The 11688-nt window shown below is 64.5% G+C and overlaps 1 protein-coding gene across 1 annotated transcript in view; it reads left to right on the top strand.

Annotated features, from left to right (window-relative positions):
* TBC1D16 (TBC1 domain family member 16) overlaps nucleotides 1-9565 on the top strand; it is a 58850-nt gene extending 49285 nt beyond the window's left edge. Inside the window, exons 5-12 of the mRNA XM_036268697.1 lie at nucleotides 695-842; nucleotides 1687-1854; nucleotides 2193-2341; nucleotides 2787-2921; nucleotides 3596-3782; nucleotides 5520-5699; nucleotides 7992-8138; nucleotides 9299-9565. Of these exons, the coding sequence (XP_036124590.1) occupies nucleotides 695-842; nucleotides 1687-1854; nucleotides 2193-2341; nucleotides 2787-2921; nucleotides 3596-3782; nucleotides 5520-5699; nucleotides 7992-8138; nucleotides 9299-9547 (1363 nt within the window). The 3' untranslated portion in view covers nucleotides 9548-9565. The remainder of the gene's footprint in view (nucleotides 1-694; nucleotides 843-1686; nucleotides 1855-2192; nucleotides 2342-2786; nucleotides 2922-3595; nucleotides 3783-5519; nucleotides 5700-7991; nucleotides 8139-9298) is intronic.
* The last annotated feature ends 2123 nt before the right edge of the window (nucleotides 9566-11688 follow it).

Raw genomic sequence — 11688 nt, forward strand, 5'->3', positions numbered from 1 at the left:
TCAGGGGACAAGTCGAACTGGTGGCTGCAGGCTGCTCCTCATCACGCACCAAGTGGCTCTTGATATCGGACGGGGCACCCTTTCCCTCGTGATGGGCAGACTATCCCGGTTAGTGTCCTGCCCAATAGCCACATCACACCCCTCCTGAAAGGCAGGGTACCCAGCTGCCACATGGCACCAGCCAAAGACCCCGCACTGAGAAGATGCCCGAGGGGCCCCAGACCCAGAGCCGCATTCCAGTCTCTTATGGACGGGCAGCCCAACCTGGTGGACGGGTGGCGACTTCCCGGAGGATTCTCCTAGAGTGCCACCCACGCCTGCTGGAGGAAGCCCTTGGCAGGAGGCTCTCCGATGCCGCCCCTCGGGGTTCAGACCTGATTCTGCTAACAGCACCTGCCCCCCCAACACTCTCCTGGAGAGAAGGGACCACATGTCCTGGCAGTCGAGGTCTCCTGGGGAGCAAATGAGGACACGCCTGGGTCCCTGCCTCCCTAGGAGGGAGCTCGCAAAGGGGGTGCTTGCTTCTGCCGGGATGTAACTCTGTCCCCCTCACGGGCCAGCAGCCCAACTCCGCAGGGACTTCCTGTTTCCTGCCTCCAAGGTCAGTGGTAGTGGCCTCTGATTATACTTGGCAATAAAACCCCATGTTTACACATTGGTCCCTTTTCCTCCCCGTCCCCGCCATGGCCCTCAGCGACGAGGCTTGTACCAGCGGCCAGCTGGTGGTCGCCAGCCGGGAGAGTCAGTACAAGGTCCTCCACTTCCACCACGGCGGCCTGGACAAGCTGGCGGACGTGCTTCAGCGGTGGCAGTACTGCGCCGAGACCCAGCTCAAGGACCAGGTAGCGCAGTGGAGAGGCCCCTGGAGACCCCGGCTGCGGAGCCCGCCCGCCTCCGCGGGGTCCCCGTTCCCCGCACATCTCCCCTCCCGCCTGCCTGGTGGGCTGGGACCTGGCCGAGAGGGCAGCGAGCCTGGGTTGAAAACCGGCGCCCAGGGCTGCTGGCAAAGCCAGGGCTTTGCTCTCGACGTCATGTTTTGACAAGGCTTCCTGCCATATTTTGCTCTATCTACATGCAGATGTAATAAGCACTCTTTCATTATCTGTTTAAGATACTGGATGTGCTTATTAGAAACAGGGCCGACGTTAGAAGCCCCTTCCCAGCGAGCCTCCTGCTGGCTCCCTTGTTACAGTAGCCCGGCTTTCTCCCCTCACTGAGCAACCTTTGATTTTTGAATTAAATGTCAGCTGCAGTTTTGCCTTGGATTCGTGACTGCCCGGGAGACAACCTGACAGGCGGGCTCCGCTGGCGAACAGCGGCCCCTTTGTATGTGGCCAATCACATGTAATTTACTGCAGGCCCTTCCGGCAGAGGCCAGGGGAGTTGGGCCCAATGAGGCATTAATTCCATTTTGCGGCTGGGGGTTGGAGGGAGAGTGGGGGGCGGCGACCGGGTTGGGGGGCAGGCCCTGGGGGGGGATTGCGCCGGGGAGCCCTGGCCGGGGAAACACGGGAAGATGATTCCGTTTTCATTGCGTTTGGTTACAGTTGTCACCTAGGGGTGTGTGCAGGGGAGAGGCGCCCCCTGCCTTCGGAAGAGAGGGAGAGGCTTGCCTGGACCCCGAAGAGCATGGCTGGCTTGACCCCTGTCGCTGGACACTTATCTTCCCACCTTCCTCCGGCCCAGCAGGTCGCCGACGAGAAGACGTGCATGACGTTCTCCATCCGGCGCCCCAAACTGCCGTCCTCCGAGACGCACCCCGAGGAGAGCATGTACCGCAGGCTGGACGTGTCGGCCTGGCTGCGGCACCTGAACCCGCTGGGCCAGGTGGAGGAGGAGTACACGCTGCGCAAGGTGAGCCGCCCAGGGGTGGGCCGGGGGCTCGGGGTTCCCTGCGCCCCTCCGCAAGGGCGGTGAATGCCGGGACGGAACGCGGGGATTAGGCCGCTGCGAGCACCACACGGCCCCCTGGGCGCCCCGGGGGGGCTTTGACATTGAAATGAGCCTGGCCCCTCCGGTATGGGAATGGGGGGCCGGCGCTTTCCCGCTCCAAACAAGTGCAAATCGCGCTCCCTGAATCAAGGCGGCAGTTGTCAGAGGGCGCAGCCCAGCCACCTCAACACAAACCTCGGGGACCTGGGGGGCTCGCGGGGCCCTCTGTCGGCCCCTCCCGACCGCTGCCCTTCCTCCAGGCCATTTTCTTCGGCGGCATTGATGTGTCAATCCGGGGCGAGGTCTGGCCCTTCCTGCTGCGCTACTACCGCGCCGAGTCCACGTCGGAGGAGCGGGAGGCGCTGCGGGCGCAGAAGCGGAAGGAATACGCCGAGATCCAGCGGAAACGGTAGCCGGCCGCGGCGGGGGGCGGGGCGCCCCAAAGGCCCTGCCAGGTGCCCGCGGGCGGCGACAGCTCGTTCTGGGGCCCTTCGTCCCTCTCTCGAGAATGGTCTCCCGCGAGCGCGCTCGTTGTCCCAGGCGCCCTTCAGGTCACATGTCACAGTTTTAAAATTCTTTTCGGCAGACTTACCTAGGCGCTGGGGTGGCGGCAGGGTCTCAGGGTCCCCCGAGAGCAGGGCGGCTGAGATCTCTCTGGGCCTGGTTGGCCCCAGGGCTGTGGTCAGCTCTCCTCCCGGGAGGCCAGGTTCATGCTGGGGCACGCCTTGGGGACGCCCCCCGCCCCCAGTCAGTAGAGAGTTGCAGGGTCCCCAGTTCCCGCCCAGGGCCCGGAGGGGCGAGGGATGAAGTGTGCTGCCACTTGCTGACCCCGGTGGGCCCCTGCTCTGCGCCAGGCTCTCCATGACCCCCGAGGAGCACAGGGCGTTCTGGCGGAACGTGCAGTTCACCGTGGACAAGGATGTGGTCCGGACGGATCGGAGCAACCAGTTCTTCCGCGGCGAAGGCAATCCCAACGTGGAGAGCATGAGGTACTGCCTCCCCATCCCCCTCGGGGGAGCCCTGGGGAGTGGACGCAGCTGCTGCTCCTGGGGGAGGCCTTGCTTCCAGGTTCCTACAGTCTCCCCAGGAGCAGAGGATCCTTAGCTCTGTTAGTCTACAGCCTCCATGGTCCGAGCGTCCTGGGGAAGCCCGCCGGACCCTCCCCAGAGTGCCAGCAAAGCCGCCATCCTCTGGGCATCCGCTCGGCCTTGCTTGGCTCACATGAGCGGTGGCTGAGCCTCCCTGCATGTCTCCCAGTGGGTGGTCCTCTGGGTGGCAAAGCCACACTGAGCCCTGGGTTGGCCTCGTGGACATTCTGCTGGCAAATAACTGCACAAAATTAGCAGCCCATAGAAATGTCCCTGCCAAGCCATCCTTTGTCACAGGCAGGCGGACATTAAGAAAATCAGACCCACCTTCTTCTTCCCCCTCACCTGAGGTCTGGCGGGTGGCTAATTGCCGGCCGTTACCTTTCCCAAGACTCCAGAGCCGGTCCCCAGGCTGCCGGCTTCCCCTGGGAGTGAGGCGAAGGACAGGGCTCAGGCAGCCCGGGGTCTGCACCCTGGGCTCTGCGGGCCGCAGGCGGCAGGCCCGTTAGCTCAGCGAGGGCGGGGATGCGGGGATGCGGGCGGCGCTGACGGGCCTGCGCTCGGCTCGCTGTCAGGAGGATCCTGCTGAACTACGCGGTGTACAACCCGGCCGTCGGCTACTCCCAGGGCATGTCCGACCTGGTGGCGCCCATCCTGGCCGAGGTCCTGGATGAATCCGACACCTTCTGGTGTTTCGTGGGGTTGATGCAGAACACGATCTTCGTCAGCTCTCCTCGGGATGAAGACATGGAGAAGCAGCTGGTGAGGCTGGCCGCTGTGTGTGGCCGTGTGTGACAGGGCCGCGGAGGGTCAGCAGAAAAACCCAGGGGGGCCTTGCCGTGGGGTACAAAGGGCTCGGCCCCGGGTCCTGGGGGAGGGCACAGCTGCTCCGCCCCCGATGCTTCCCTCCCAGCCCACAAGCCTGCAGGCTCAGGCTGGGCTGCGCAGGGTCCTCCTGGTGGCCTTGTCACCTCCCGTGCATGGCATCCCAGCCCAGCTGTCCTGGCCACCACACCTGGCCCTGAGCTTTATAAAACGGGTCCTCGGTGTTTCTGGGCTGCTCCCGAGTGGGGGTGGGGAGGAGAGGGACTCCTCGAGCCACCCTGAGGCCCACTGGGCAGTGGTCACCCCCCAGGGCGTCAGGCCTTTCCTGCAGTACCAGCCAGCACCCCTCCCTCCACGGCCTCATGACTGTACAGACCAGGCAGCACTGAATGTTGGGGGGCTGGGGAGGTTGGCTAAGGTACCTGGGGGTTCCAAGTACCTGCCAGGTATGGGGCACTGAGATGTGGTGGAGACCCCCAGTCCTGTGGAGAGCTGACAGGGAGGGGAGGTTGCGGGGTGCTGGGGAGGGGGTTGGGTGGAGAGAGCGATACAGATGGAAATAAGACAGGCGGAGCGGAGGGACTCGCCGCAGGGGGGTCAGGCCTGGACACTGCCGAGACTGGGCTGAGCAGCATGTTCCCGGCGGCGGCCCTCCCTGTGCAGCCCTGTCCTGTCTGACTTCACGTGTCGTGTGCAATGCGGGCGTCCAGTGCCACGGGGAGGGTAGCCGTCAGGGGGCTGGATTCTGCAGGCTGGGAGGAGAGCACAGCAGAGGACTGGAGAAAAGGCGCTGGGCAGGGAGGTGTGCATTGCAGGGGAGGGGCACCTGGGCGGGGGGAGGGGTGTCGGTGTGGGAGGAGTCAGCCACCTCCGTGGGCCACAGGATGGAGAAAGTGGCCGGTGGGGAAGGACTGGGCCGGTGCGTTCCTGTCTGGAGCAGGGACAAAGAGCTGCTTGTGAGGGAAGGGCCCGTGAGTCAGAGCCCCCCCCCCCGCCCCAGAATCCCCAGCTGCGATCCCGGGGGCGTGCGGTCCCCGCCGAGCGCTCCGTCCGCACATCTGTGTGATGTCAGGTTTCCACGGTACCTGGGGAGGCAATTACGGGCCTGACGCCACTCGGCCCTGCGCGCCGCTGGCGGAGCGCTCGTTAGCCCCGGAGATTGGTTTTCCAGTGGCGAAGTCAGCAACCCGAGCCGGGCGCTGCCGTGAGCAGCCTCGCTTTGGTCCCACGTCCCCCGGTAGTGACCTTGGTGCAGACGCTGAGCATCCTGGGGTTCAGAACCGCCCGCCCCTTGCTCTGTGTCAGCTCCAGAACATGCTGGGGCTTCGAGGTCTGAGCAGCAGGTGGGTGGGCCCAGGGTTCCCAGGAGGGAGGGGCTGGCAGAAACAGCCCCACGTGGCGGCTGAGGCCCAGGGAGTCTTCCCTGCACAGAGCCGCCCCGGGCCGCCCCAGGGCCTCTGAACAGTCAGATCTGGGCCAAACTGGCCGAGACAGGTGTGGGCCGAGTCCAGCGGTAAGTGGACTAAGCAGGTGCAGGCGCAGCGCAGAGCGGTCTCGGGTACGGCACGTGTCCGTGTCGGGTGGGGTGGCCCGAGGAAGGCTCCTGGGAGAGCAGGTCCGGGCCGGGCAGCAGGCTGGCGTGGGCTCCGGGCTAACTGATCCTGCCTCACCCAGCTGTACCTGCGGGAGCTGCTGCGGCTGACGCACCCGCGCTTCCACCAGCACCTGGTGTCGCTGGGCGAGGACGGCCTGCAGGTGCTGTTCTGCCACCGCTGGCTGCTGCTGTGCTTCAAGCGGGAGTTCCCCGAGGCCGAGGCCCTGCGCATCTGGGAGGCCTGCTGGGCACACTACCAGGTGGGCCGGTGGGTGAGGGGAGGGCTGCAGGGCCCGTCCCCGGGCCACAGCCACCATCCTGCACCCTGCCTTCCGGGAGGGGTCCCCTCCTCAGGGTCCCCTCCTCTGAACCCCCAGCTCCCCACTAGCTCCATGTCAGCCCCTCACGTTGCCACCGCCTTCCACCCCACGTGGCTGGCTTCAGACCTGCAGCTCGCCTCCAAGGATCTGAAATCGATGCCAATTGCCCACTGACTGCTCACACCTCCTGGGGCTGAGCTGGCCCCTGTCACAACCAGTCAGCATGAAAGGTGTTTCTGGGGCCAGGCACGCCCACCGCAGCCTGGGACCCCAGTGCCCACGTGCCAGAGCCCGCCTCCTCCCCTTGGGGCGGCTCAGGGAACAGGCCGAGACCCTGCTTCCCCGCAGGGAGCCCGGGCCGGCCGCCGGCCCCTCCCAGTCATGTCCACGTCCACTCACCCGCCGTCCGTCCTTATCAGCGTCTCCCGGGCGAATCTCCCGGAGAGTGCAGTCTGGCCCTGTCGCGTGGCTTTAACACCCAAGTGAGCCACATGCTGACGGTGCTAAGGGATGGCAAGTCTCCGACTCCGTCGGCCTTTCTAAAAACAAACAGGGTTGACGTATCGGAACAGCCGGACCCTTTCTGCCGGAGCTGTTCTCTCTGCAGCAGCCCGAGCGGCTTCCGTCCCACAGGTGGACAGATGGACAGAGCCCCGACAGCCCCACAGGTGGACAGATGGACAGGCGGACAGAGCCCCGACAGCCCCACAGGTAGACAGATGGACAGGCGGACAGAGCCCCGACAGCTCCACAGGCAGACAGGGCCCCGACAGCCCCACAGGTGGACAGATGGACAGGCGGACAGAGCCCCGACAGCTCCACAGGCAGACAGGGCCCCGACAGCCCCACAGGTGGACAGATGGACAGGCGGACAGAGCCCCAACAGCTCCACAGGTGGACAGAGCCCCGACAGCCCCACAGGAGGACAGATGGACAGGTGGACAGAGGGACAGGTGGACAGAGCCCCGACAGCCCCACGGGTGGACAGGTGGACAGGTGGACAGAGCCCCGACAGCCCCACAGGTGGACAGGTGGACAGAGCCCCGATAGCCCCACAGGTGGACAGGTGGACAGAGCCCCGACAGCCCCACAGGTGGACAGAGCCCCGAACTGGGGCCTCTCAGTCCACAGGATACCCTCAATCCACTGAGCCATACAGCTGGGCCAGGGCCCTTTAACTTTTAAGGTGGCCCCTGAGTGAGAAGGCTCTATTCTGTTTCACTCGGGGGGCTTTGGGGGCTGGACTGCCCTGGGCCATATCCTGGGAACTGAAATTAGTCCCGTACAGCCCAAGTTAGGACATGACACCCCTCCCTCCCTACCGTCCTCTCCGAGAAGAGCCTTCCTGTCTCCCCACCTTCCTGTCTCCCCACCCCAGCAGAGTTCACAGAGCCAAGGGAGGATCATTCTGAGCCCAAGCAAGACCATTTCGGGTTTGTTCTGGGGAAGGGCCGAAGTCCTGGGCCCAGCGGTCTGGGGGTGTTCTCTCCAGGGCACATGGGCTCTACCCTGCCGGTCTAGAAACATGGTTCCCTGTGGTCAGCATCAGGAGACTAAACACGGGCTTCCCGGTGCGCCTTGTCCTTCCTCTGGCCCTGGAAGCATGTTCAGATCAAAGCCACCAGCCCCGAGAGCGTCCGGACAGGAGAGCTCCAAGGTCGGACCGAGGGCCAGCTTCCTGCGGGCTTCCTGCTGCGGCCGCGTCGCCGCCCTGGGGCTCAGCCCTTAGGGTCTCCTTCCCGCCTGAGTGGTCTCTGGGCAGGAGTTGGGACGTTTGGCCAGGAGGCAGGACGGCACGGACGGGTGGGTGGCTGCCGGAAGGTTCTCGCTGGTGTGGTCCTCGAGCCACGCGAGTGTCTGGCCCAGCCTCACCACTGCGTCTCAGGACCTTCGGCAGCCAGCCTTCAGGATGGGCACAGCCGTCAGAGGCGGTGTGCTCTCGGCCCCCAGGCAGGGCACCCAGAGGGTAGGGGTCCCCCAAAGAGTAGCAGCCCCTGGGAGGCCAGGACCAACGTCATGTCTGTGGGTGTCCCAGCAGCCTGTGGAGACTGTTACAGGTACTGACATCGGCCCTCACAGGTGGGAACTCTGGACCAAAGAGGTCGTGTGGCTCGTCCGGGGCCACACACCCGCCCAGACAGCCTCAGCTGCACCCCCTCTCAGCCTCCACCTGCAGGCAGGGCCCAGGCTGGGTCCGGGGCCTCCTCTGAAGCCCACTTTCCACACCCGCAGACGGATTACTTCCACCTTTTCATCTGCGTGGCCATCGTGGCCATCTATGGGGATGATGTCATTGAGCAGCAGCTGGCTACCGACCAGATGCTCCTGCACTTTGGAAACTTGGCCATGCACATGAATGGCGAGCTGGTCCTCAGGAAGGTGAGCGTCCCGCCCCCACACAGAGCTCCTCCCCTCATGTTTGCAGAGCAACACAGAGCCCCGCCCCCACAGCCTCGCCCATGCATGCAGAGCTCCTCCCCTCATGTTTGCAGGGCAACACAGAGCCCCGCCCCCACAGCCCCGCCCATGCACACAGAGCTCCTCCCCTCATGTTTACAGAGCAATGCATAAAGCCCCGCCCCCACCACAGGGCTCCTCCCCTCATGTTTGCAGAGCAACACAGAGCCCCGCCCCCACAGCCCCGCCCATGCACGCAGAGCTCCTCCCCTCATGTTTACAGAGCAATGCATAGAGCCCCGCCCCCACCACAGGGCTCCTCACCCCACCCATGCAGAGCAACACACACAACCCAGCCCCACCCACATTTTTAAGAGCAGCACACGGCCCCGCCCCCACATGGCCCCACCTACATGCGTAGGGCTCCTCCCCACACACAGACTTCCCACTACATGCAGAGCCCCGCCTCCACTCAGGCCCCACCCCCACTGTACTACTGGGAGCTCCCCACCAAGCCCAGGGGTCGGCCCCTGTGGCCACTGCGTGAGCCGGGCTGCTCGCTCCTCAGGCCCCATCACCCAGGAGGCTGTGACACAGGACCACGTGGTCTGCAGAAATGACCAGGGTTGTTAGACAAGCTCCCCACCTTGGAGCATCTCACTCAAAGCCCAGAGACAGGACAAGAGAGGAGACTAGGGGGAGGGCGTCTGCTCCTCCTCCAGGGTTACTGGGATAAAGGGGGTGTGCGTTTTGCCAGGGCCCCACTCCCAGACTTCTGCTTCTGAGAGATCACTGGAGGGCCCCGGGTCAGTGGTCAGGTGGGCAAGGAGAAGGGTTGGCAGTGGAGACAGAGCCTCGTGTGGGGGCCGAGTGAGAGGCGTCTTAGGACAGGGGCTGGGCGCTGCCCTGCTCACCCTTGTATGAAGGCCCTTTGGGGGACATTCTTTGTCCGGAGCCATGTATGAGGACGGTTCTGAGAACCCTGCGGGTCCTGTCACTGCAGCTGGACCAAGGGTCCCTCCGAGCTGGGGGTGAATGGTTACCTCAGGCAGAGCCCTCGGCCTGAGCCTGGCACGTGGGCAGGTGCTCCCGCCGCCCGCTGCCCCCTGCCCGTCCTCACCGCCTGTCCTCTCTCCCTGCAGGCGAGGAGTCTGCTCTATCAGTTCCGCCTCTTGCCCCGGATCCCCTGCAGCCTGCACGACCTGTGTAAGCTGTGTGGGAGCGGCATGTGGGACAGCGGGTACATGCCCGCCGTGGAGTGCACCGGCCGGCACCCGGGCTCGGAGAGCTGTCCCTACGGGGGCATGGTGGAGACGCCTGTGCCCACACTCCCCCGAGAATGCAAGAAAGGCCCCAAAATGCCTCGGGAAGGCTTTGGTTTCCACAGATAGGTTGGGCTCCCTGCGCTGGACGAGGGTTGGGGGGACCCCCCTGGCGGTCCCCAGCATGGGAGGGGTGGGGATGGGCATGGACTGGACCGGGCATGGTCGAAACGTAATGAAATGCCTTTGGGCGACACGAAGGGAACATTTTCATATTAACTATGGAAGCAGAGTCTGCACGTGAGAGGAGGAAGTCCCGCCAGCCGCCCAGGGAAGTCAGCTCCTGAACCGGGTGGGACCCGGGCGCCTGGCGCCCACCTGGAGACTCAGGGGTGGCCCCTCCCCTCGCCTTCCTCCGCCGCATCGGGAGGATTTCCTCCAGCTCCGTGCGCAAATGCAGGGCGTCCAGGCAGTGGGGAAGGCGGACCGGGAAAGAAGGTCTAGTTCACCCACCAGCACCCAAGGGTGCAGCCCGGAAGAGGGGTCCCGTCCAGGCCCAGAGACGTCTTCGCGAGCCAACCACCTCCCAGCTCCTCCGGCCACCGGTGCGGCAGGGACGTGAAGACATCTGCCCCTAACGTGAATCAAGCCCCGCTGACTTCAGGATGGAGAGGTGTGACCAGTGGGGCCTTGAGAAGCTGGGAACGTCCACGCTGCTCCTTCCAACGTTGACCTCCTGGTATGTGAAGGCAACTGCTCGCGAGCCTGAGCCACGAGGGCTTGGTGACCTGCGTGCTGGCTTCCTCCCCACGCCGAGACTTCTGCGTGAGCTTCTCAGCGTTCAGGCCAACCTCACCAGTGCCGCCGCCAGCGGGGGCTGGGGGAGCAAGGGGGTTTGTGCCTCAAGCCCTCCGGAGGGAGGGACGCAGTGTCCGGGCACGGCGGGGTGTTCGCGTCCCAGCAGGACAAAGGCACGAGGAGGCAGCCCGCACTCAGGACGCCTCTGCTCGCTGGCTAGAAACCAGGTCTTCCCAACACCCTTCCCTCCCAAAGGGTTTCCCATCAGTTGCTCCTCAGCATGTCAAGGACAGACCAGGGCAGGTGGGGGTGAAGAAGCTCAAACCCTCCAGCACATTCTCGGGGAGACCTGGCGAAGTGCGAGAGGCGGAGACAGCCCCAGCTGGGAGCGGCTTCCTGCCGTTCTCACTGGGTGGCGCTGGCCGCTGCTGGGCGGTGCCATCCATTTGAAACATGTAGAAAGATGCTTATCAACAGGAAGGAGGAAATTAGCAGGCTCCTCTTCTGGACTCTGCTCACCAAGCACCCAAGGTGGCTGAGACTGGTACTTCCCGTCCCTGGCCCCTCTGTCCAAGAGCCTTTTGGGGAGACCATCCTGGGGCCCCGTCTGTGCCCAGATCTTGGGGTGCTGACCATGACAGTCTGGCGTCAGGGGTCCCAGCTGGGTGGGGGTGGATCTCTCCTCCACTTTGCATCCGGGAAAAAAAGATTGCTTTTCTCTGTTGGAATTGGCTCAAGTTAACCAGGTTCTATGTGGACCCTCCTCAAACAGCCGGGACCCCGAGAACAGGCGTTATCAGTTTCCCATTGCCACGCTGGTGCTGCGTAACGCCCCCGGTACTTGGTGGCCTCAAACTGCACACACTCATCTGGCCCGCGAGTCTGGGGGTCTGCGGTTGAGGCTGGGCAGTCTGGTCTTGGTGGGGCTTGCTCCCATGTCTGGGGTCAGCCTGTTAAGTCCCAGGGGGTGCCCACCTGTGCAGAGGTGGGACTTGGCCCTGCTCCATGTCTCTGCATCTCCTGCTGGCTGGCCCCGGCCACGCACAGGTGCAGGAGCGGAAATGCTCAGACACCTTTCCAAGCCTTGGCAGACATCACACCTGCGGACATCCCGCTGGACACAGCAAGTCACGTGGCCGGACTCAGCATCAGGGGGTGGGGATGGACCATCTGTCTCCATAGCCAGAGGGACTGTGTGGTGAGCGGGCAGGGCTGGGAACCGGGGGGTGGGTGAGGATCTGGGCGGCCAGTACAGCCACCACCACCAGGAAGTCTTGGTCCAAATGTCAGGGTTTGGGACCACGCCTTCTGCAGCCCGGGCATGATTCCTCTGGAGAGGCAGGGAGTGCCCAAGAGGGGAAGAGGGTCCTCCTCCGGCCTGCAGCTGCAGAGAGTCGTGCTCGGCTCTGTGATACCTTGTGCCTTTGGGCTGCTGGGGGGCGTCATCCAGGGATCCCCTCATTTCGAAGGTC

This window comes from Molossus molossus, unplaced genomic scaffold, assembly GCF_014108415.1.
Source record: "Molossus molossus isolate mMolMol1 unplaced genomic scaffold, mMolMol1.p scaffold_m16_p_19, whole genome shotgun sequence".
In the NCBI taxonomy this organism is placed as follows: domain Eukaryota; kingdom Metazoa; phylum Chordata; class Mammalia; order Chiroptera; family Molossidae; genus Molossus; species Molossus molossus.